Genomic DNA, 26,098 nt, shown 5'->3' with positions numbered 1-26,098 from the left:
TACTCAGCCATGAGAAAGAAGGAAATCCTCCCATTTGTGACAACATGGATGGACCTTGAGAATATCGTGCTAAGTGAAATAAATCAGACAGAGAAAGACAAATATCGTATGATCTCTCTTATATGTGGGTCCTTAAACAGCTGAACTGATAGAATAGAGAGTTGAATGATGGTTGCCAGGGGCTAAGAGAGTGGGAAAAACGGTTCCAGAGAGGTTGGTGAAAGGGTACAAACTTCCAGTATAAGATGAATAAGTTCTGGGGATCCAGTGTAGAGCATGGTGACTATAGTTAGCAGTACTGTATTGTACAACTGAAAGCTGCTAAGAGAAGAGATCTTAAATGTTCTCACCACCCAAAAAAGGTAACTGGGGTGATGGAGGTGTTAAATAAGTTTATTGTGGCAATTATTTCACAGTATATGCATGTATCAAATCATCACGTTATACACCTTAAACTTACACAATGTTGCATGTCAATTATATCTCAATAAACCTGAAAGAAAAGAGGGCTCAACATAATTTATGCCTACTTTTTGAAGTAAAAACATGGGATACACTCATATATAAGTCATTATATTATAATTTGTTTTATAATAGAAAATATGCAGGTGGATTTTGGGAGTCACTATTTTGATTTCATTGTTTTGGGGACATTTAAATTGATTGATAAAAGCTGATCCTGGGTTGGAAAAGAGAAATCACTGATCCTGGGGTTTTTTTACCCAAAAAGAGTGGCTAAAAAATAAAATTGCCTCTGGGCTACTTTCACCTACTTTGTTGAATTTAATGGCAGCTGTGTAAGTGTCCTGTGGACCATAGAATTTCCTTGAAACTGTCCTACACACCATCACATTGTCATCTGATGCTAAGCTTTGGCTCATTTCTGTAAAATCAGAGTGTGGCTCATCTGTTTGGGTCCTTAGCTACATGGATAATGACTGTGGTTTGGAATACTCCCTGGAAAGGTACTGTCAAAAGATTTGTCTTTCACGGCAGTATTGTGACCTCAGGGAAGGGCCTCCAAGTCTCTGAGCTTGTTTCCACTTTTGCAAACTAAGGAGGTGAGATGACATACATTATAAACTTGGCTTCTGGCTTCATTCCTTCTATTTGGTGGTCTAGCCAGAAATTTCTAGAGGGAGAGTCTTTTTCATATCCGCATAAAAGAAGTTCATTCAAATACATGAGGGCATGAGGAGGGGTGTAATTGAAATGGGGTAAGGGGGATAAAGAATTGGTTCAAACACATTACAGTATCTAATGTAAATATCCATGTCCAATAAAACACGGGATCCCATACAAATTTAAAACCATGACTACAAATGTGACTTAATCATGCTTCTCTCCTTGAACATACCTGTGTGCACGGTAGGAGACCTCACATCCTGGGGTGCCCAGGAACAGTCCAATTTAGACCTGTTGTTGTTATGTTGAGCTATTTGTACCAGACCAAAAATATAGCCCCTATCTGGACAATAAAGTATATAGTTACCCTACGTATGATAGACAGAGAAACTGTCACCTGTTCATGGGTTGGATAAGACTGTAGAGAGCTAATGTCTGTTTCTCTATTATTACAGTACATGATGAACAGGGAAGGCATATCTAAAAGGAAATCGACTCTATTTCTAATTTAACGCTATGAAGTTTACCTTATAGCAAATTGTGAAAGCAGAGTCATTATTGGGAAAGCTATAAAAAGTAAGATTTATTTACAAGAGGCAACTGTCTCAGTTTTTGTTTTCTCTACTTTTCTTGCAGATATTCTCTGTGTAAATGCCGTTTTTCCTCCAGTTTAGATCAACTGGTCCCTTTGAAGAGTTCAGCCAGTAGGGAGCGCTGTTTGAGTTCTAGTTTTCTGTGAAAGCACATGCTGGGGCTGGTGGCTCGCAAGCCCTGTCACTCTAATTAGTGGCTGATGGCCTTTGGAAATAAACAGCTATCTTGAACACAGCAGGGCCTTGAGTTATGGCAAAGTCCAACCTGTAAAAACACTGATTTTTGTTCCACTTAAGTCTCTCCAGAGAGGAAAAGACAGTGTGGCCTCAGCAGCCCATAGCTTTCCTCCAACCGGTCAGGTCTGGAGTCTGTCTCCATCACCATGGTGATGAGAGCAGCTCTGAGCTTTGAGTAAATTCCCTTCACACTTTCTACTAATCTCCTTTCTTCCTTTTCCACACATTTCCTTTGCTTATCTGAATTTTAAGACTTTTCTCTTTTAAATCTGAAAATTTTTAGAATAACCCAAATGGATTCTTTTGCCCTCCGAATCTGCTTTTTGTTTATAAAGACGTTCTGTGTGCTCAAACCATTGAACACTAAGTCTGACTGTTTTGAAGTGGTTGCAGTACCTTATGTTTAGACGTGATAAAAGTACATAAGAGTGCCCAGCATAAATTGGGCACAATAAATATTTGTTGCATGAATAAATGAACGAACATAACAGTACATTTTTCATCCCAAATCACAAATATAGCTTTTCTTTATTTTGAAATGGAACACGATAGAAATGTAAAGAGCCAATTCTAAATGTGCTATGTCTTAAAATTCTTTTTTATCAATATCAGTAGAAATTTTAATCCCTGGTGATCTTTATAAAGAAGGAGTAATGGGCTGTAGAGAGATGCCCTACATTCAGATGTAGGCCTTGGGTCTGCTATGGGAACTGGGGCATGCTACCCAACCTACAAGCCTCGGTTCCTTAATGTAAAATGGAATAGTAGTTCTTTCTCAGCAGGATTGCAAAAAGTACTCTTTATAACTCATGTAGAACTTTGTTACAATGCAAGTGCCTAATAAATATTAGCAGCTATTTATAATTATTGTATGCAAAATGAAATATTAGGGGGAAAACCCACTTGGGAAAAACATGTAGATTCTATCTTATGGTGAAACAAAATTTAGTGTTACTTCTGCAAGGTTTCTCTAGGCCACTCTGAATTTCTCTTTCCTTCTCAGTTTAAGAAACAAATTTAGATTTTAAACGTTCTGGGTGAAAACGTAGCATGATATAGATTCTGACATGCTATAAAGGATGGAGGGTACTATAAAGCTATAGTAATCAAGACAGTGTGATTTATTGATAAAACCAACACATGGAGGAATGGAATAGAACAGAGAGCCCAGAAACAGCCCCACTCAATTGTAGTCAACTGATCTTTAACAAACAAGCAAAGGTAATATGATGGAGAAAAGATAAAGTTTTCAACAAATGGTACTGGAACAACTGGACATCCACATGCAAAAAAGGGAAGCTGAACACAAATTTTATACCCTTCACAAAACTTAACTCAAAATGGATCATAAACCTAAATGTAAAACACAAAACTGTGTAACTCCTAGAAGGTAACAGGAGAAAACCTAAATGACCTTGGGTTTGGCAATGACATTTTAAGTACAACAGCAAAGACAAATCTGTAAAAAAAATTGAGAAGCTGGATGTCGCCAAAATTAAAAATTTTTGCTCTACAAAAGACATAATAAAAGACTAAGAAGGCAATCCACAGATGGGAAGAAAATAATTGCGAAAGACACATCTGATAAAGGACTGTTATCCAAAATACACAAAGAACTTGTAAAAATCAACAGTAAGAAAAACCACTGAATTCAAATGAGCAAAAAACCTGGACAGACACTTTACCAAAAAAGATATACAGATGACAAATAAACACATGAATAGATGAACCACATCATATGTCATCAGGGAAATGCAAATTAAACTTCAGTGAGACACCACTGCACGCCTATCAGAATGACACTGACAATACCAAATGCAGAAGAGGGTGTGTAGCGGCAGGAACCCTCATCCATTGCTGGTGGGAGCCCAAAATGGTGCAGCCACTACGGAAGACAGTTGGGAGGTTTCTTACAAAATTAACCATACCTTTATCCTACGATCCAGCAATCCCACTCCTTGATATTTACCCAAATGAGTTGAAAACGTGTCCACACAAAAACCTGCACATGAATGTATATAGCAACTTTGTGCATAGTTGCCCAAACTTGTAAGCAATGAAGATATCTTTCAATAAATGAATGGATAAATAATCTGTGATACAACATGCACTGGAACATCACTAGTGACAAAAAAACTAAAATGCTATCGGGGCTGGCCCCGTGGCTGAGTGGTCAAAGTTCGCGCGCTCTGCTTCAGGGGCGCATGGTTTTGCCGTTTTGGATTCTGGGCGCAGACATAGCACTGCTCATCAAGCCATGCTGAGGTGGTGCCCCACATAACACAACCAGAGGCACTCATAACTAGAATATACAACCATGTCCTGGGGGGCATTGGGGAGAAGAGGAAGGAAAAAAAAAAAGATTGGCAACAGTTGTTAGCTCAGGTGCCAATCTTTACAATAAAATAAAAATAAAAATAAGGAATCTATCAAGCCATGAAAAGACATGGAGGAAACTTAAATGCACACTACTATGAGAAAGAAGTCAATCTGAAAAATATACATACTGTATAATTCCAACACACGGCATTCTGCAAAAGGCAAAAATATGGAGACAGTAAAAGGATTAGTGGTTGCTGAGGGGGCAAAGGGGAGGGAGGCATGGATAGATGGAGCAGAGGATTTTTAGGGCAGTGAAACTACTCTGTATGATACTATCAAGGTGGATAGATGTCATTATCCATTTGTCAAACATACAGATTGCACAACACAGAGAGTGAACCCTAATGCAAACGACAGACTTGGGGAGATAAAGGTGTGTCAATGTTGGTTTGTCAATCGTAACAAAAGTACCACTCTGGAGGGACGTTGATGTGGGGGTGGGATCTGGTAATTGGTGATATATGGGAACTCTACACTTCCCACACAATTTTTCTGTAGACCTAAAAACTTCTCTAAAATAGTCATTTATTGATTTTTAAAAAATGAGTGCCAAGAAAAACAAGACAAAACAAAAATAAACAAAAAGAATGGAGGCCAAACTGAGATGCAAATACAGAGATGAGCAATGCACATGTAGATAGCAAAACTCACGTCGGCTCACGAGAGAAATCTTGATTAATTCTGTTCATCTGTTTCCATTAGTTCCTCTCTAAATGACACAATTGAACTTCAAGTGGGCTACCAAACCGAGTTTGCAAAATATAAGATAATATGTAGAATTTTTATTCCAGTTGTTGTGAAAACCACTTGTTAGCCTAAAGGCAAAATGAAAAAACAAATAGAGAAACAAAAGAAACAAACAAAAGACTAGGGGTTTATTGAAAACACCAACCATGTAAACATACTCTCTGAACTAAAGCTGTCCATAAAAAATCTGTGAAGGACCTTTAGGAAACTAAGAAAAACAGCAGAGATGTGGGAAAGGAATAGTCATTCAAATAGGCTGGGGATACACATCAACCAAAGGCAGACCATTTGAGATGCTGATTTGTACAAGCCATACACTAAAAGATAATTTGTGACAACTCTGAAAAACTAGACATATTAAGAATTAATAAATTATATTTAACGTTGGATGTGAAAAAAGTGTACTACAGTTACGATTTTTATAAAAGGTTATAAGTGTGTCTAAATCAGATAAATACTTCTATGTGTAAGTATTTACAAGTAGAGGAATACAATACCTGTTATTTGCTTTAACACACTTTAGGAAAAAAATTGTGAGTCGGTAGATGGACGAAATACACATGATGGAATGATGATGACAAGTTACATAGGGGCTTTTTGTACAACTCTCTCCACTTTTGTGTATGTCTAAAAGCCTCCTTAATAAAAAGGTCAACATTAAATAGTCAAATGAATGTACTATTATAAAGTTAAAAAGTGTCATCTCACTTAATTGCTCTGCGTAGAATTATGCCCTCTGTGCTGATCTTATTTGCTGGATTTTAAGGACTATCTTAGTAAAAGTGAGATTCACATGATCATTCTTAACCCATCAATAAAGTGAGAAAATAACACCAATCCAACCACTCTGCTTTGGTTTAAATTGTAGGACCATGTGTTCTAATATGATTTTGGGGAGCAATGTCATGAGTTTCAGGTGGCTGCAGACCTTTCCCCCTTCCCTGCCTTCTTAATCAATCACAACTTCTATAAGTCAATCACAGAATTTTCAGCTCAGTGCCAGAGGGCTGAGGCTAACCATTGACGAAGTCTCCCCAGGATGATCTAGTTAACTCTTGTATTGCCCTTCCAATGTATCACACTAGCTTATGCCATCTGAAATGCTAGAGTCTCCTTTAGATAAAATGTTTAGGAGAAGAAGGGTACAGCAAGACATTTAGAAGTAGTTATGGGTTGATTCTTGAAGATAGCTGGTGTTTCATCCTCACTCTGGTTACACCGTTCCAGTTTTCTACTACTCAGGAAAGAGTCATTCTTGTTGATTAATTCCCTGACATCTACCTAAGGACAGTTCATTTCAGAGGCTCAGAGACATGAAGCGACTTTGGCAAAGCCACCATCTATTGAGTGGAGGCACCATGATTCCATCCCCGTCAGCTAAAAAAACCCACGTCTTCCAAAAGAGATATTTTCCTCAGCATTTCACATGGACATTGATTGAAATTAAATAAAGTTGCAAATAATCAAATTAAATAGTTAAGTAATAAGGAAGTTACAAAACAATGCCAAGAGTATCATAATATTGACCCACAATACATAATATGTTAACCTGTGAGGGTGGTGGCTAAATGGAGTTCTTGCATTAGGAAACATAAAATAATAATAAACTTGAAAAACGAATCTCAGATTTGTCAGCTTTGGATAAAATATTCTAAGGCACCCTGCACTGCCTGTGGGCGAACCGTTGTTTGTGGTCAGGGGTGTTCAATTCTGGGGCAGCGCAGTGGCTGTTGGAGTCAGTTAGGGGAAATGTTCCAAAGACATTGTTGGTAACCATGCACCTAGAAATTAGCTGACATTTGCAATCTTTTTATAGTAATGAGACGATTCAAGGTTACCCCTATGGTAGCATCATTGCCAGTCTCAAAATATTTTATTATTTGCCTGGCTTTCATTAAGATGTGACTGAGTTGTAAGAAAGCTAACTGAGAAATATAGATGGCCCCAGCTGACTCTATCTTTGCCATGGGTTGCACCAAGCGATATTTAACATGCTTTCTTGTTACATGACACAGTTCAGTTTCTAAAAAAATTAGAATAGCTATATTTTTATTTTATAAACTAGCAAATTTTGAGTTCATTAAGCGGGTGATTTAATTAGTCAAATGCACTAATTTTTAAAAATGAGTATCAGGGGCCGGCCCGTGGCCCAGTGGTTAAAGTTCTCGCATGTGTGCTCCACTTCAGCGGCCCAGGGTTTCTCCAGTTGGATCCTGGGCGCAGACATGGCACCGCTCATCAAGCCATGCTGAGGCGGCATACCACATGCTACAACTAGAAGGACCTACAACTAGAATATGCAACTATGTACTGGGGGGCTTCTGGGAGAAAGAAAAGAAAAGAAAAAAAAAAGAAGATTGGCCACAGATGTTAGCTCAGGTGCCAATCTTGAAAAAAAAGAAAAATGAGCATCACATTCAAATAAAACAGGTCAGTCACTTTGACTGACTGACTCCATGTGTGCATGTGCCCGTGTGTGTCTGTGTCTGTGTGGTATGTGGGGAGGGTGTGAAGGGGTTTTCCTCAGTATCTTGGTACCTCTGGGCTTCTCTTCTGGACCACACAAGTGAACATTATCTATCAAATCTGTCTCAGTGGAGAGAAGGTTAGGAACTTCTGGTGTATAATGGAGTTTTTAATTTCCTTTTGAATACAAGGCATTGATATTTCAAAATAAAATTTTCATGGCGTACTGGAATGAATCTGAAAGTGGTAACATTGTTATACTTACATGTAACTATGATCAGTTTTCCACACTGTGGTTTCTGTCCCAACGAACACAAATATGGTAACAATGGATACTGTTACTAAGTGCCTATCTGTGTCAGGTACTGGGCTGTTTTATAAGAACCATAGTAAATGATTGAAATGACCCTATAACATATATGTGATCATCATTATTTTAGAAATTGGGCAATTGAGGATCAATACTCTTTTATTTGTTTAATGATTCCCCTTGATTTAAAAAAGATATGAGGCAGGTGCAGTGATACAAAAAATGAGTAAAAAGAGTACGTGACGTGAATACCATTAGACGGAATTTTACTCTATAACTTACATGGCTTCAAGATCAAACACCTTCCACTGTGAAAATGCACTCAGAGGGTGTCTTTAATTCGTTGTTCTCCTTTCATTCCTCTGCAATGACGGCCGTCACTCAGTTCAAGAGATGGGGATGTCTGGGTTCTGGTCTCATTATTAGCAGAGCTGGAACTCAGCAATTTTCATGCTCTGGATCAGACCTCAAATCAACTTCGCAATTCATTATCTGACTCACTGAGAGAGGTATGATAAATAATTGCTACATCTGGTGGATCCTATTTTAGCTATTTATTATTGTTAACATTGTACTAAATTGCTCATCTTTTAAATTTTACACCAGTTACATTTCAGTGCCCTGGAGCAAAATCCTTCACGCCCTGCCTCTGAGAGTTTGCCAACACCTCCACGGTTTCTGTTTCCTGTAGGCGTGGGCTACTACCTCCCCAAAGGAAGGCACTCAGATAAAATGCTTTTTATGGAGCTTGTCAGCTCAAACGTACCTCATTTGACCCAGAGCCACCTGACATTTACACTTGAATAAAGATTTCTGAGAATGAACTTTTCTGAGGAAAACATGGAAAGTCTGTCTTATGCCCACATGCCTTTCACTGCAGGATCTTCTGAGACCTGTGGACCCAAACACACATCACAAAAATATGGCTACTGGATATTAGTATTGTTTCTTTGGAAAAATTTGAATATTCTAGTGGTGTTTTGGTCTTTATATGTTAAAGATAAGATATGTGGTCCTGTTTTCCATGTGACTAACTTGAATATGCCTTCATTATTAATAAAAGTAAAATTAATATTGATATTGATATACTCTACAGAAAGTTTACAATATTAAAATCCTTCCCTGTGATCAGGCATCTATTTGTTGTGTATGTAGACTATGGTAGATAGACAGATAGACGACAGAGAGAGAAAGATAGATGCTAGATAAATGATAGATAGATGACATATACGAGTAGATAGGTAGTTAGATGGATATAGTAAACCACTCTGTACCAGGTACTATGCTATGGTGAGGTGGTCAATTGGCAGGTGATCAATAAACCAATACTATTTAGCAAATGCTTATCGTGCAAAAGGCAAAATATGTTCTGTGTATCCAACCAAGTACAAGGCAAGGACTCATCAGGAAGCTTATATTTCAGGAGAAAGAGAAGAAAACCCAAATGGATAAATAAATATTTTCAATTATTGACAGATGCCATATAAGCGATAAGACCAGCGTAAAGTGGAATATTATTTTTGTTAGGACTGCAAGGTGGGCTAACTTACCTAGGGTGTTGAGGGAACCAGTGTTTGAGAACTTGATATAGGAATTGTTAGCCAAATGATAAGAAGGAGGAAGCTACATGGAGATTCACTCATTCGTTCACTCATTCCTTCATTCATTCATCAACATCCACCTATTGAGTCCCTTCCATATCCCAAGCATAGTCCTACAGGGAACATAAAATTAAAATCCCTACCCTCAATTTTATGAGAGTGACAATAAACAAATAAATTAAATAAAATGCATATACATATATTCAGTTATTAGATAACGAAAAGAGTTAAAGAGAAAAATAAAACAGCAAAGGGATTGCAAAGTGTGCGTGTGTTGGGGCTGCTCAGAGGAGACCTCACTGAGAAGGTGAATATGAACACAGATAAGGCACAGACATCCACACATCAGAAGGGGCACTGGATCTGGAGCAGAGACAGGGAAACTCTGTTATACTCAGGTATAAATACTTTATTTGCTTGATTATGGGCTGCCTGGAGCAAAGTCCTGGTTGGATGAGGCGGGAGAGGCGGCTCACACAATTTAACAACCAGAAGGACTGGTCACCGGCCCTGCCTATTGCAAGTCCAAGAGGAGATGTGAGATACACTGCTGCACACATGCATTTGGGGTTCAGAGCAGACAGACAGAATATACAATTTTGGGACTCTTCAGCAGAGAGACGGTACGCAAAGCCAGAAGGCCAGATGAGATCCCTACAGGAGTGGGTGTAGGGTGAGTCCCTGGGTGACCCCTGAGACTTTCCATTGTGTACAATTCAGATAGGAAGGAGGGACCTGTGATGCGACAGAGAAGGAGGGGCTACTGTCTGGGTGACATCGCCCCAAGCAATTTCAGTGTTGGAAGATGGGTAGAAACATAATTGGTGTGGGTTTAAAAGAGAACCGAAGGGGAGAGATTGGAGGCACCAGGTGGAGTTTGGCTGCAAAAGAAAAGAGAGGAGTGGGAAGAGTGGACCAGTGAGAAGGAGCAGCTCATGCAAAGTGTGGAAGGCAGCTACAAGCTGAGCAAGGTCAAGGCAGAAAGCAAAGCTAAATGTATTTGCAGTGCAGGGAGCACGGGGGAGAGCAGGAAGGACTGAGCCTGGAAACTGAGGCAAAGACAGGATCATGGAAACTTTGCAGATTGGAGTTAAGGTGTTGGTTTTCATGCTGAGCGCAAAGTGATGTTAACAGACATTAAGCGTCAATCGGACGTGGTCATTTCAGTGGAGGGTGTCCAGAAAAGTAGTGAAGACAGTATCTCACTTCAGTTTCGAAGGATGATTCAGAAGTTATCCAAAGAATTAAACAAAAAGTTTGGGGACGAAAGGGGGCCCAGGCAGAAAGGATGTTCATAACAAATAAGCCAGCATAAGGAGAGGCAGGGGTATTGTGTGTGTGTGGTTGTTGCTGAAGTGTAGGGCAATGATATTGGAGAAGTAGAGAGGGACCAGATCATAGAGGGCCTTTAGGACAGTGTCCATAAATCAGATTTATCTTATATCTGCAACAAAATTTTAAAGAATTTGAAAGATGGGCGAAGATCTTAATCCAACTAAAAGTGGAGTGCTGTCGTGTAGAATTTGCAAATTAATGTCCTTTACCGAAAACACTTACTGCCCAATAAGAAATGCTGAGTAACAAAAACTAAAAAAGAATTGCTCAAATCGTCTGACAGACTAGGCTGCATTTTAACAAAATACACTCCAATTAATCCTCTTAATAGAGTGAACATTAATATAAAAATCATGAGAAATGCAAGTCTGGCTTTGCATTATGATAATTAGAGTTTATCACAAATACAGAGAAGAACATTAATAGGATATTTGCTCCTTTGTTTTCTGCCAGATAAGGGAACATCATTATTTTGAAGGATGATAGCACTGGAGAAAAATGTTCAGATATTTCACGAGAACGCCCAAAAAAGAGATTTTAGTTCGTCATTTTCATTGCTGAAAGGAGTGGAAAAGAGAAATAAAGTTATTCATTCAACTGAAGCCAGCTTAAGCATGCCATTGTGATGTAAACAGCATACTATGTAAAAATAAATCGGGTCAAAACACGTCATAAAGAATTTTTATGTGGATTCTAGAAAATTGTGCCTGAAAGTAAGTAAAACAGTAGTTTGGTTGGAAGGATAGATTATAGATGAACCCTATTCTGAGACACTCAATACATGATAAACTGGATGTAGATAACAGATCAATCGGCAAATACTTCTTCACTTTATAATAGGATTCTTTTTCCATTTCAGAGAAACTACCCCTGTATTCTTTACACGACATATTCACCTCCTGCACTTGATATTCTTCTAATTCTTCTCTATCTTTTTAAGGGTGACACCTGAACCAGACTTTCCAAAAAGCGTGTGCAATTGTATGGGATCATCCTTCCCAGTGTTAGAAACATGCAAACACTTGGGGAATACTGATCATGTGAACACATGCACAAAAAGCTGTAAAGATTTTCTCCTTGAGAGCGTGGAAAATTTCTCGTTAATTAATTACCAACCTTGAATTTTTACTTAAAGCTATGATCTTCCCAGATACGTTATGAAGTATCCTGCCTGGATGTCACATGGTTTACACCATCGCACATGACTTTCAAACTGACACTTCGAATTATGAAACAGGTGATTTAAACAAGCAAATTGAATTCCTGCAAGTATTCTGATAATAATTGCAACAGGCGGTGCTTGCAAGATATGGTGCTTTCCGTCTCCAAAGCAGTTTCCTGACTGTCCAGTTTGTTAATCTTAGCTTATCTCCTTGAGGTGCCGTATATGTTCATGTGCCTTAGAGCATGACTTATTTTTTTTTCTCTGGCATAAACTACCACTTAGAGCTTCTCCCCATCTGCTTCCCCTTTATGAAAATAATGTAAATGCATTGAACTCAAGGGATATGACCAAACAAGTACTATGCCAAATAAATATAATCACTTGCTGTAATTAAATTATCTAATTTAATCCAATTAGTGTAGTAATTAATTTGGATAATTTGTAAAAAATAATTAGTGCACACTTTTGAAGTTAAAACATCATCATTATATATCCTTGATGATTTATATTAAGGCTATTCCATTTTGCAGCCAAGACAACAGAGTAAGGGAAATAGAATGGTCCATTTTAAACCTAAAATAACATGGCCAAACTAGAAATAAAAGATTAAAAATATTGAGAAAAATCAATAAGTATTTGTAAGATATATTTCTTTTACTCTTTAACATTTGACTTAAGCTTTATTTCCATAATTTAAATTCCCTTCTTTCAAGATTAGTACATTTCATTTGACTCCCCATGAAAATGTCTAATCACTGATGAGATTATGAATGAGAACATTTCATCAGTTTCTTCGCCTTCTGTGTACAGACCGTGTAAACTGAAACAGCCTGCAGGATCCAAGCAGATCATGGGATTCTGGTGAATGAGGCCACCCTCCTGTTCTATTTAGGGTAGCCACAGTCACTGTTTCCGTCGATGCCATGCATGATCACAGGCCCAATATTGCCAGGTCTTCCTGCTTTTAAGAGAAACTAGAATCTGTGGGTTTTTTTTTTTTAGGTGGAAATCTATCAGCTGAAAAAGAGAGTGGTTCTGCAAAAGATCCTCTAAAGAGGATGAAAATATAAGCTACAGACTGGGAGAAAATATTTGCAAAACACACGTCTGACAAAGGACTAAGATCTAGAATATATAACAAAGCCTTGAAACTCAATAGGAAAAAAAAAAGCACAACAAACAATTTGAATATAAAGTGGGCAAAATACACGAACTAACATTTCACTGGACAAGACAGACAGATGGCAAATGAGCACATGAAATGACGTTCAACATCATTAGCTAATAAGGAATCCCAAATTAAGACCATAATGAGATATTACCACCTACTTACTAGAATGGCTAAAAAAAAAAAATAGCAGTAACACCAAATGCTGGTGAGGATGCTGAGGAACTGGATCACACATACGTTGTTTGTGGGAAGGTAAAATGGTATAGCCACTCTGGAAACTGATTTAGCTTTAGTTTCTTATAAACCTAGATATGCAATTATCATATGACCCAGCAATTACACTCCTGGGCATTTACCCAAGAGAAATGAAAACCCATGTTCATGAGCAAACCATTCATAGCACAATATTCATAGCAGTTTTATTGTTAATAGCCAAAAACTGGAAATAAACCCAAAATCTTTCAACAGGACAATGGTTCAACAAACTGTTGTACATCCATGCCATGACACACTATGCAACAACAAAAAGGAATAAAGGATTGATACCCACAATCACTTGGATGGATTACAAAGAAACTGTGCTGAGAGAAAAAGACAATCACAAAAAGTTACATATCGTATGATCGCATTTACGTGATATTCTTGAAATAACAAACTGACAGAGATGGAGAACAGATGTGTGGTGGCCAGGTGGAGGAGGGATGTGGCTGTGAAGGGGCCAGCACAAGGGAGACTCTTGGTGGAACTCTTCTGCCTCTTGATTGTGGTAGAGGTTATAAGAATGCAAGCGTGTTACAGTTGCACAGAACTGCATGCAAACACAGACGCACACCGAGTGCATGTAAAACTGGTGGGATCCGAATAAGCTCTGTGGATTGTTCCAAACTCAATCTTCCAGTTTGGGTATTATGCTGTAGTTAGGGAAAGTATTAGCATTCAGTGAAACTGGGGAAGCTGCAAGACCTCCTTGTAGATTTTATTGCGACTTCCTGAGAATCTACAATCATTTCAAAATACGCAGTTCAAAACAGAGACTGGCAGCTAAGTAAAATGTTTGAAAGACACTGTGTAGGGCACATGATAGGTGTGCAAGTCCTCAGAGTGTGACCTGTGAGGCAGGAGGGTTGCAAGGTCACCAGCCTCTTGCCTGAATCTAAATGCACCAAATAGTGTCTTCTCGATAAGGCTTTCCCTGAATAACTGGAGGAAGATGTCTGTTTCTCCGTCTCCCTCAATCTACATAAACATGCAGTGCCTACACCTCCCCTCACACATTCCATGTTACTAAATATACGAATTATTTTTCTCTTTTTTTTTTGTTTCAAGGAAGATCAGCCCTGAGATAACATCTGCTGCCAATCCTCCTCTTTTTGCTGAGGAAGACTGGCCCTGAGCTAACATCTATGTCCGTCTTCCCCTACTTTATATGTGGGACACCTATTTAGCATGGTATGCCAAGTGGTGCCATGTCCGCACCCTGGACCCGAACCGGAGAACCCTGGGTCACTGAAGCAGAATGTGCGCACTTAACTGCTGCGCCACCCGGCCAGCCCCCCATACGAATTATTTTCCTTAAAATAGACATAAATCATCAGCATAATCACCATTTGGTCAATATCAGTGCATTTATCTCCAAATTTCTCATTCAGTGAGACAAAGTGATCAAACCTGGGCCAACGGATTTCTTCCTGAAAACAAGAAGTCAATCTCAATTTTGTGATTCTGTAATACTGTAAGTACTCCACTGAAAGGACTTAATCTGAAAATATTTCCACTGCTCTCCTTACACCTTTAAAATGTGTTTGAAATAAAATGATAAGACTTAAGGGATGTATATTTTTTCTGAATTCCCCTCGGTGTCCTCGGGACTTCTTGATTTTTAACTCCAGTTCTCATATCTTTCTATGGAGGCTAATTAATTTAACTCACCGACTTAGTTTCCTTGTGTATAAAATGGACAGCTTTAATTTAATTCATAAAGGAACCACCATGATTAATTACCATAATCTTTAGAGTTTCTGACTGAAGTTACTCACTAACACAGTGGATCATATAGGATAATTTAATTACAACAAAATAGCGATTCAGCCTTCTGACTGCTCTTGGAATTATTCAAACTGTATCGACACCCAAACATCAATAATCCCACCATTCCTCAAAGCTTCAGAGACATTTTTCATCCAATTATATGGGAAGATTAAGTTATTTTATAAAATTTGATGAAAATGCATGTGATATTTTGGGCTTCTGAAAAAATAAGTGATGGAAATGTTCAGTTCTTTGAGATCTACCACAATCTGTAGGTTGTTTCCCATTTGCTTTTTGAAACAAAAAAGAATGCATTCTCTAGTTATTTTGCAAAGTGAGTTTTTCCCTTAAGTAAATCAATTATAATCGTCTGCTGAAACCATTTGAAAAGCGTTTTACTTCTAGGGTTACAGTGAAATTTAACCATCCATAATCCAATCAAGCTATATCTTGTTTTACCTATTTTAATAGGCCCTTTTTTCTGGTTAATTGATAGGCTGTATTTGTAAATGGTGTGTTAAATAATTGATGAAGTACCTAGATTTGCTTCTAGTTACCAGCAATTCAATTCTTCCCAATGTATCCAGATAGCAGTTACCTTCACAGCAAGATTTTCCACAGCATTTTAAAAGATATTTTAGCTCCTGCAGTGACAAAGGCCCACTTAGACACTGCAAGCATAATTTACTCACCTGATTTATGAAGCAATTTATACAATCTAATATAGTCACGCTGTATGCAGGTGGATCTTTGTTAAGAAAACAAGGATCTTTAACAATTGCAAAACTCCATATTACTACATTTGATGATGGAACAGAGTAGACTGGGGCAATTATCTCTCATGTTTTATTAAACCTTTATACAACTGTTAGAGGTTAATGGGGCTATTATTTTTCCTACTGTCAAAATCTGCTTCAAAGCAAGATCTAGAGTACTTAGTGCCAGCAGTCCTGAACAGAGAATAGCCAGCATGCCTTCCTCTGGACAGTGTCGCCAATCACTCTAGTCCACTACCTTTCAAATAAATCACACATTAATAAAACAGCAACGACATCCCCTACCAACAAAACCTGATGATGAGAGGCCTGTCTAGCAATTTAATAACAAGTTCAGTAACTATAACAACATTATTATGAAACAACACATTTTTTGTAGATGGGTAAAGCAAATCATGTTAATTATTCGAGATTTTTCACATAGCGATCAATAGAACAACAGTATATCCAGTTACCTGGGAAATTATGTCCTGATGAAAATGCCAGTTGGAAATTATTTCCGGAATAAAGTTTCAGAGGCTGAAACCACACAGAGCATCATCTAGAGCTGATAAGATTAAAGAATGAGGAATGACTTCTGTTCCGTGGGTAGCCTGACTTAGAAGTCTTATTACGTGAGTCATTCAGGTTTATTAATAGCCTCACTCCATCCTCCTTGCCCTCACCCCGTCTCCCTCCCGCCAGTAGCCCACTTCAAGCTCTGCATCTGGGGAAGCACTTTGTAGAGTGGCAGAGCAGCCTTTCACTGTGATTCTTCAAATGACCTTTCTGAAAGCAAGAACGTCCCAGTCATCAATTCAGTAACAACTGGACTCTCTCAGCAGTGGTATGGAGGAAAACGAATGCATTATAGAGTACTTTCTGACCAAAGTACTAGACTAGAGCACCAAAGTTAGATCGACAATTGAAATTTTACTACCAACTGCCGTTACTTCATTACAGAAACTTGAAAAAGAGCCATTAATGCCTCGTGGTTTTAATGTTTCCTTCCATGTAGTGGGTATAATGATTCTAAGACTACAGTATTTTATTTTAATTGATGAACTATTGAATTATTTGTACCCCTTCCATATAACATATGCAAAATGGACAATAGGCATGGTTTTCTCTCAACCACATAAATGAGACATCCAATTGATCCAGCCATTGATGAGGTCTAATATGGAGGCATGGTGACGTGCCTTGCACAGTAACTACTTTAATATTGTTTACATTCTCTCTTTCGGTGGATTCTTACCTTTTATGAGCTGATCTATAACTATTTTGAAAGATGATTATTTTCTATTTTTGCTCAACCCTCAATAAATGTTGTTACCTTGATTACGGCACATGTTGTCTGACAAATATTGACATAACTGGAAATGCCAGTAGATTGTAATTTCCTCTAGGAAAGGAACATATTTTGATCATCTTCATCACAGCTATTGGTCTTTCTTCTACGTGTGGCTGTTGAATGCATGAATAAGATGTGAAATATAAAGACCAAATTGAAAAAGGTATGAGCATCACTTTGTCACACTCCTTCAGGCCACCACATAAAGAGAAAACTCGGCCATTCAATGGACGGATGTTTACTGAATAACTGTGGTGTGCCTGAGATTCTGCTGGGTACTCAGAAGATATCAGTGAAGAAGGCAGATAAAAATATCTGCCTTCATGGAGTTCATATTCTAATGGGGGGTGTGGGAGACAGCAAACATATATATGTATATTTATCTATCCCACATCCACCCATACAAACACACACAGTAAGCATACACACATGGCATAGATGTATATTATATATATGATATGTGACGATAAGAGATACAGAGAAAAGCAAACAGGTAATAAAAGCATATAAAGTGGTGGGTGGCCAGACGAGTGGAAGTTAGGTGGGGTGAGCAGTGAGAGCCCCATAGAGAATTAAATTTTGAGAAACGATCTGAAGGAAAGAAGGGATGAGGTTCCCTTGGGCAGATATCTTCAGATTGAGGAAACAGAGCAGCACAGACTGAGGTGGGAGTGTGTCTGAGGTCTTTTAAAAACAGCTCCCAAAACTAGTGGACAAGGGCCAGAGGAAGAGCAGATGGGGTAGAGGTAATGAGGCCTTGTGGGTCTCTGTAAGAAATTTACATTTATTTTGACTGTGATGGGAAGTCAGTGAAGGGTTTTGAGCAGAAGAATGAAGTGATTCCACTGATATTTCTCCAAGATCATACTGGCTGTGGTGTGGAGACAGACTGCAAGGAAACAGGCAGAGACAGGGAGACCATATGAGGTGGACGCAAGAATACACATGAGGGATGATGGGGATTTGGAAGTAAAGGGAAATGGCTGGCTTTTGATGCATTCTGGGAGAGAACAGGGCATGCTGGCTGCTCGAGAGAGGGATGGCACTGAGCTCGAGGTCCCAAATCATGGGAAAGTAGTGGCCTTTTCCTGAGATGGGTAAGAGTGCGAGAGAAGCCTGCTACACAGTGGCCTGAAAATCTTGAGTGGTCAGGTGGGTATAAAAGTATGGAAATCAAGAGAGAATTTCAGGATAAAAAAATCAAATATGCCTCATTCCATTCTGGAACAGGATCATACAGGAACTCCTGCTTTCTACAGGATGAAAGTTATTGAGATGGTTTGCCTTTTCCTTATCTTTCATTTTAACCTTATTAATGGGAATTGTTTCTTTTTTCCTTTGCTTTAGCTTCCTCTACTCCCTGTTTGCAGAGAAAGAATTGATAAAAGTTTTTTCCTGGGCTGAGCCATTCTTGGTGATTATGTTACTAAGCTTAGAGGTTGACATGAGGGCAAGAAACCATGCAAGATATTAGATAAACCTTCTTTTTCTTTTAGCAGATTAGAATATAAGTAAAAAGAGAATATTACACACTAGTATATTCCATTGATTCTTAAATTATTCCAAATTTAAGAAAACATGGACTATGAATATAGTAATTATAGTGATAAGTGGATAAACACCGTATTACCCAGGGAAGGTGGAAAAATCTTTTATAATGGCATATTTTAGAAAATGGATTAACCAGTCAGACCATGTTAAAAAGATAACTCAAGCATTATATAGATATGATTGCATTTTTAACTGTGTAAAGTAGTTAAAACATCATTTTGTAGTGTTGTTCTAAAAATGGTGCTGCAAAAGTTTTAAAATCTGCCCTTCAAATAATTATGTCTGAGACAAAAGAAAAGCCAGAGAAAAATAGAACTCCTGAGTGTCATTATAAAAGACAATGTTCGATCAATTGCTTTTCATTAATAGGATTGCCTATCTGGCAACTTGGAATGAATCATTCTGTTTTGCTTTAGGTACTTTTTTCAAGGTAGAAAAAAAAATTGATCGTCCATAAAAACAAAGGCAATGAAATAAATAGTTTAGAGTTGAAAGTAGAAGAATTCTAGGGTCATTTATTTCATAATGTTCTATTGTTATTTTTCCCCTAGGGTTTATAAGATAATGCATTATATTGCTCAACTTTTCCACAGTTTTTTATTTGGCTTTATATTAAATAGTGCTTCTGAATCAAATGTCTTATCCTGCTTGGATATAAGCTGTAGTAACTGCAAATGCTCAGTACACAGCATGTGCCATCAATTCATCTGAGTGAGTTACAACAAATCAATACTGAATTTGTAAAGTCATTTGTCTTTAACTTTACACAGGAAAGCCAGCTCTTGAACAATAACAACCAAGGTTTTTGTTTATCCTCTTTCGTATAGACTTTTATACTTTGGAGTTGGAAGGGCACTAACGGATTATCTGGTCATGTGATTCTCGCATTTAGGGATGCTAAATCTGTATTCCGCCAAGGAGAATGTCAAGAAGAAGAAGAGGAAGAAGAAACTGCATCTACTGTTACCATAATTTAGAAATAGATAGTGGCAATTTAATAACCCCTTGGTTTTGAAAAGATCCAATCTCAGAATAAAGATGAGCCCACCATCACTCAGTGCGCACAACGAAGATTGGGGGTGAGGCATTTACAGAGTTCACTTCGGATGCCCTTTCTGTTCATAATGTTGCCCATTTATGTTGCCATCTTTTAAAAGTTAAAATAAGGAGAAATTTAGACCATTATGCAGAATGGATACCTTAATTATCTTTGGGTTTTTCTGAAAACATTATTAATCAATAATGAATGAGACTGATAAGAAACCAAACTTCAAAATCATTTCATTCTAAGAGTTAATGTAGGAAATCACCTTCATTGTACAGAAGAGTTGAAATAGCTCCACAGCCTTCCATCATCATTCCACCCTAGGTAGTTAAGTTCATGCACGTTAAGAACGAAAGTGAATTATTAAGCGTTAAGTGGTAAATGAAGTCAGGGCTGGGTGAAGAAACTGATTGACTTAGTGATTCCAGAGCAAAACTCAGAAAAGATGCATCAGCTTCCATTGAGAGGAGTAAAAGACAGATGTGGGGCTTTTATATACAATACAGAGAATGAGTCTTTCCTGAATTTTTCCTTCCTTCATTTGCTTAATCAGTAAATATTTGCTAAGTGCTTATTAGCTTGGGCTATCAGAGGATGAGGAGGTTCAGTGTGTCATTCAGTGTGGGGCAGCAGATGGGAGGTGTTTCCTGGAGGAGAATTCAGCTCTCAAGGACCTCATCTTGGACCAAATGCATAATCAAGGCAAGTTTAGGAAGAAAACACAGGGAGCCATACTGAGAAAAGGCTGGAATGAGGGACCATATGATATATCCCGATAGAGGCAGTATTTATCTTTCAAGGGAACAATGGGGGTTTTTCTTTCAGTCTATATACCAGCTACTATGTATTGGTATAAACTTTTTAAGTGTACAAGTTACAAAATCTTTGCTTACTCCTCTTATCATATATGGTACATAGCCCATTGTTTCAGCACTGCAATGATCTAACTACTATTATTGTATCAGTCTTCCGTCATTAAACTGCAAGTTCCTGAGGTGGTCTGTCAGATGCTTCCATTTCCCTAGCTAGGTCCTCCATCTCTCTTTCCAGCTTAGCCCCTACCTGATGCTCAGAGGACAGACATGAGGAGTTAACTGAGCTTGGATTTGACATAGCCAGAAGGCATGATTCCTTGCCTTGTCTACTGTTTGTTGTTTTTTTTAAAACCTCTGTATCTTTGGTAGAGTTGGCCCTTTGTGGTTCACCAAAACCTGGAGCACTTGCCCTCATCTTAGACAGGGTCCTAATAGGAAACAGACACCCCTCTGGAGGAGAAGAATGTAAAGCAGGATTACATACAAAGGAGCTGTTTACACCAGAGTAAAGGTAGAGACGCTACCAGGAAGAGTATGGTAACTTGGGACTTAGTAAGAGCTGAGCTATTATCACTCCCTAAGCTGGAAGCAACAAGAGCAAAAAATTAGTACTGAAATCCAGAGGGAGTGGGTCATCTAGGGTCATCCCCTATGAGAAGAGCTGTGATCTCTGTCCTTTGCACCTTCGAGCACAGCCAGCCTGAGGGGACTTTGCAGGAGGCAACTGGGGAATAAATACCCCAACTTAATATTTGTGTTTCCTTCCAATACCCTGTTGGGGCTTCCTACTGGCAGAACATAACTCAAACCCACAAAAGGACAGTTGTAGTCCATTTAGTGTAGTCGATTCATGTCAGGTTTTAATTACTAAGCACTGCGTGAGCACTTCCTAGAAGGCACAGTCTTAGATTCTGGAGTAAAAAGATAGGTACATGGTCATTGCTGTCACATTTCTTCCGCTGTGAGGAACCTCATGAAAGAGAAAGACCTATAAACAACAACAAAAACGTCGATATAGAATGCAAAATACTAAAGTAGAGGTCAACAGAGAGTGATGTGGGACAATCGCCAACAATGGCTGTGAGACACGGGGCTAAGCATGTTGTATGAATATTTTGTTCTACCCTTCCCCAAATCCACAGATGGAGGAACCAAGATTCAGGGCAATTGTGTAACTTGGGCAAGAGTGACTTGTATGCTTGGACTTAATCTCTAGAATATCAGAGGCTGTGATCTTCCAGAGAAAACCAGCCCTTGGGGTAAAGCAGAAAGGACAGAGACTAGTGTTTACTGTAGCCAGCCCTGGGGGTCTAGGGGTTAAGATTCAGTGCTCTCACAGGGTTCCTTTACCGTCAGGGAACCACACCTCCGTCTGTCAGTTGTCACACTGTGGTGGCTGCGTGTTGCTGTGATGCTGAAAGCTATGCCACCAATGTTTTAAATACCAGCAGGGTCACCCATGGACAGGTTTCAGTGGAACTTCCAGACTAAGACAGACTAGAAAGAAGGACCTGGCCACTCACTTCTGAAAGTATTGTCCCAAATATCAGGCAGATTTCCATTCTGCTGTAAACAGGGTCACTAAGTGTTAGAATTGAGAGGAAGGCACTAACAATAAAAAGTCTATTGAATGGCTTGAAAAAGAATGAAGCCAGTACCAAAGGCACTACTAGCATTTAATATAAATGCTATATGTAAATACATTAGATAATCTGTGTGCAAATGATTAAATAATGTCAGCAAATAAAATCTATGCAGCAAGAGAAGCTATATGTATAAAATACATAAATTACTTTTATGTGCAATCTCATATGTCATAAAGATGGCAAGAAATTAATGAGGAGCTAAATGAGAAAATGGGGTCCATCATTTCATAGATAAAGGCTAACACCATGTGCTACAATGTGGGCTGGATGGCTTTTTAGGAGGTCTGTGCATTCTGGGCTCACCTTCACTGACTAGCCAGACGATTTTCTAAGATCTTAGAAAATAAGTTCAGTGGTCTGGATCTTACCTCCTCCTCCGGAAAGTATGACCCCTGGGCCATTTAAATTCTTGGTTGACCTATTACTCAGATTCTTTACTTCCTTCTATTTATATATGGAAATTTCCTAATGGGTATGGTTTGCAGAATGCCCACCTTATGTCATATACTGGAATGGGCAATTTACAAATACTTTGGTTTATCTACATGACAACGCTATAAAAATCATTGCTATCATAATTTTATAAATGATGAAACTTGGTTTGAATGAGATAAATACTTTTATAGCTACTGAATCCATGTCTCTCTAGCTTCAAAGCCCATGTTCTTTTCTCTGTGAAGCACTTAAAGTTTTCTCAGTCACACCTTCCACATAAATAACATATTACTGTTTATTGCATTGCTGATCTTAGAAGGCTCACCGTTTCTTCAATTCCTTATTTTCTCTAATGATTAATTCTCATGTATGACAACAAAAAAAATTGTTTAATACTGCTGGGAGAAAGGACAGAACACTTTCTAATGCCAAATGATTAATTACGTGTTTGTCAATTCATGTTCAGATAAGGACAGAGAGAGATACCCACAAAAAAACCTTCTGCCTAAATGTCATTCCAGCAGATAAGTTTGATGTCTAATTGATCTTCTATTGGACCTAATATTGATTTGATGTAAGAGTTCACTTGATACATGGCTCTACAGTAATGGATCATTTCTGCAAGATTTTAACCATAAAAAATCAATTTCAAAACTATTATAAGTACCATATCTCCCATACTATTGAACATCCTGAATTAAAGGCTAATAATAACAAAACATTACATCTTATTTTTGAAAACTCTCTTCTTTTCTCCTCTGTCCCTCAGTTGGTTTCTTTCTGCATTTGGCTTCCATCCTTTTTGAGTCTAATCTAAATTGAATGACACTCCTCATGATTATCAAACAGAAAGTGGAATGAAAACATTCACAGAGTAATTTTTTGTGGGACCTATGGACCTGAGTTGTAGTCAGAGTTTGGGGAATCCACCTTGCTATAGACTGAAGTCTGCATCCCCCTAAAATTTATTTATTGACATCGGAACCCCTAAGACAATGGTGTTAGGAGGTGGGGCCTTTGGGAGGTGATTAGGTCATGAGGGTGGAGCCCCCATGATGAGATTAGTGCCCTTATAAGAAGAGAGAGGAAAGATGATCTCTTTCTGCCACATGAAGATACAATGAGAAGGCAGATGGCTATCCATGTGTCAGGAAGGAACTCCTTACCAGACACTGAATCAGCTGACCCTTGATCTTGGACTTTCTAGCCTCCAGAACTAGGAGAAATATATTAAAATCACGCAGTCTATGATATTTTGTTATAGTAGCCTGGACGATCTAAGACACACCCTGTGTCTGAAGCCTACACCCTAGGGCTCTGGGTCTACCTCTCTGTCCTCTCCAGATGCCATGGGGCAGGGTCATTGCACAGAGGAGACGGACTATTGTTACACGGGCAATCAGTAGGAAGCCATAAAATGGTCACACTGAGGAAGCAGAGGAAGGTCAATCTACAATGTGACTTTTAAAGATTTTTATTATAGTTAGTTTTTGCTTATTTACTAGTTTTAGTGAAATATTTATCATGAATAAAACCTGTGCAGTAGCTCAATATACCATCCAGATAAAAATAGAGTTGGTTGAACTAAGGGTGCTCCGGATGTCCATCCCAAGCTTCCACCTCCACCAACTGCTATGCAATGGGAAAACAAATAAAATACACAGATTCCAAACACCAGGGCAAAGAGCACCAAGAGAGCAGGTTAGTAAGAACAGCACAAGAAGAGGTCACTAGGAATGAATAGAAAAGGAAATCCAACAGGTTGACAGTCTTAAAAAGAGCAGGATGTGTGGGAAGGACCACACTGGAAATAAACTCACTTGGGCATCTCCACGGAGCCTACTGATCTGCATTTGGTGGAAAGGCAAACCCATAGTGACACTATGGCAAAGTAAATCCTGTAGCAGAGGTAAAAATGCAGCCATGGGGGAACAAAAAGAGGGAACACCTACCGTGCCTGGGGGAGTCAGGAAAGCCTTCATATGGTGAGTCTCTAGGCTCAAATAGGGCTTTTGCAGGCAAAGAAGGGAGAAAGGGGACTTCTAGCAGAGATGCATAATGACATGTGCAAGGAATGGCGAGGTGGTCCTTTTGGCTAGATAATGATGAGGGGCGCCAAGGAGAAGACACCAGAGCTGGTAGGGGATATTTTCACTCATCCAACGGCTGTTGACTGAGTGCCTACCATGTGCTGGGCATATCCATATGGAACCCACATAGACATGGTCTTCACACTCTTGTTTTCCTTGGAAGGATGCACATCTTGCCCTAAAGCTATTTTATTCTTCAGACCATGGATGATCAGGAACATTTTAATGGGAAGATGACAAGACCAAACCTCTATGTCCCAAGGATCAATCTGGTGTACCAGACTGGAGAGGTAAACCAGAATGGAGAGAGAAACTGGAGTCCAAACCCCTAATAGTGGAACACCTTTTAACAAAGAAATCTGGAAGGTCCAGTCTCAGATGGAGACCAATGAGGGCGAAGAGTAAGACAGATTTGAGACATGTTTAGGAGATAGCATCAACATGACATTCGTCCCCAAACAATGTGAAGCCAGTGTATATTCTTTCTCCCAGCAAATACTTTTGGAAGAAGAAAAGGAGAAAGAGATTAAACAGGAAAAGCAGTTTATAGAACCACTTCTCCGGAACTGCTCCGTTCTCTCCTCTCCTTCGTGCTCCCTGTAACTGACATATCAATCCTCATATAGAAAGAAAGAGGACTTACAGACAGAGTTTTTATGGCTACTGTCCTTGCTGGGCAGCATCTTGACTCCTCTTGACTTCAACTCAATTGCCTTTTTCACTGGAAGAAACAAAATAAAGCCATTAGTAGGTAAGACTCAAAGAGAAATCATAAAATAGTGTCTTATCCTCACAGTATTTCCAGTCATAACTTCTTTCCTACCAACCTCTGGAAAATGGGACATGTTCTAAGAGGTTAATGATGCAAAGCAAATGAAGTATAAGAGCTTGTGAATAATTAACGCAAGGCTATCAAACAGCAAGATCCTATCTTGTAATAGCAGCGTCAGAAGCTAAAAATAATATGTGATGCAGTTTACATTCTACGCCCAAACATGCTTACCTCCAGCAATGGCAAATTCTATAAATCGTTATCACTTTACCAAAGCATACAGTCAGATTGCTCTCTCACCTTAGATGTACTGACTATAGAGTTTTCTAAATTTGCTATGTTCATGAAAAATTTTAGATGAAATTGAAAATTGCCATTTCACTTATTCATATATTCATTTAATCATCCAAAGTTTAGAAAATATGTATTGTTGGAGAGGTTGTATGGGAAAAGCATGATCCACATGATGGGGATA

General features: G+C 38.7%; 1 protein-coding gene across 2 annotated transcripts in view; it reads right to left on the bottom strand.

Moving 5' to 3' along the window:
* Window positions 1-26,098, bottom strand: part of CSMD1 (CUB and Sushi multiple domains 1) — a 1,835,848-nt gene that overhangs the window by 628,321 nt on the left and 1,181,429 nt on the right. For both annotated transcript variants that reach the window (XM_044760557.2, XM_070499942.1), the window contains one exon: window positions 25,495-25,572. In XM_044760557.2, the coding sequence (XP_044616492.1) occupies window positions 25,495-25,572 (78 nt within the window). The remainder of the gene's footprint in view (window positions 1-25,494; window positions 25,573-26,098) is intronic.

Source organism: Equus asinus, chromosome 27 (assembly GCF_041296235.1).
Source record: "Equus asinus isolate D_3611 breed Donkey chromosome 27, EquAss-T2T_v2, whole genome shotgun sequence".
In the NCBI taxonomy this organism is placed as follows: Eukaryota; Metazoa; Chordata; class Mammalia; order Perissodactyla; family Equidae; genus Equus; species Equus asinus.
The sequence above is the reverse complement of the archived record's forward strand: the minus strand, read 5'-3'. Positions and strand labels throughout refer to the sequence as shown.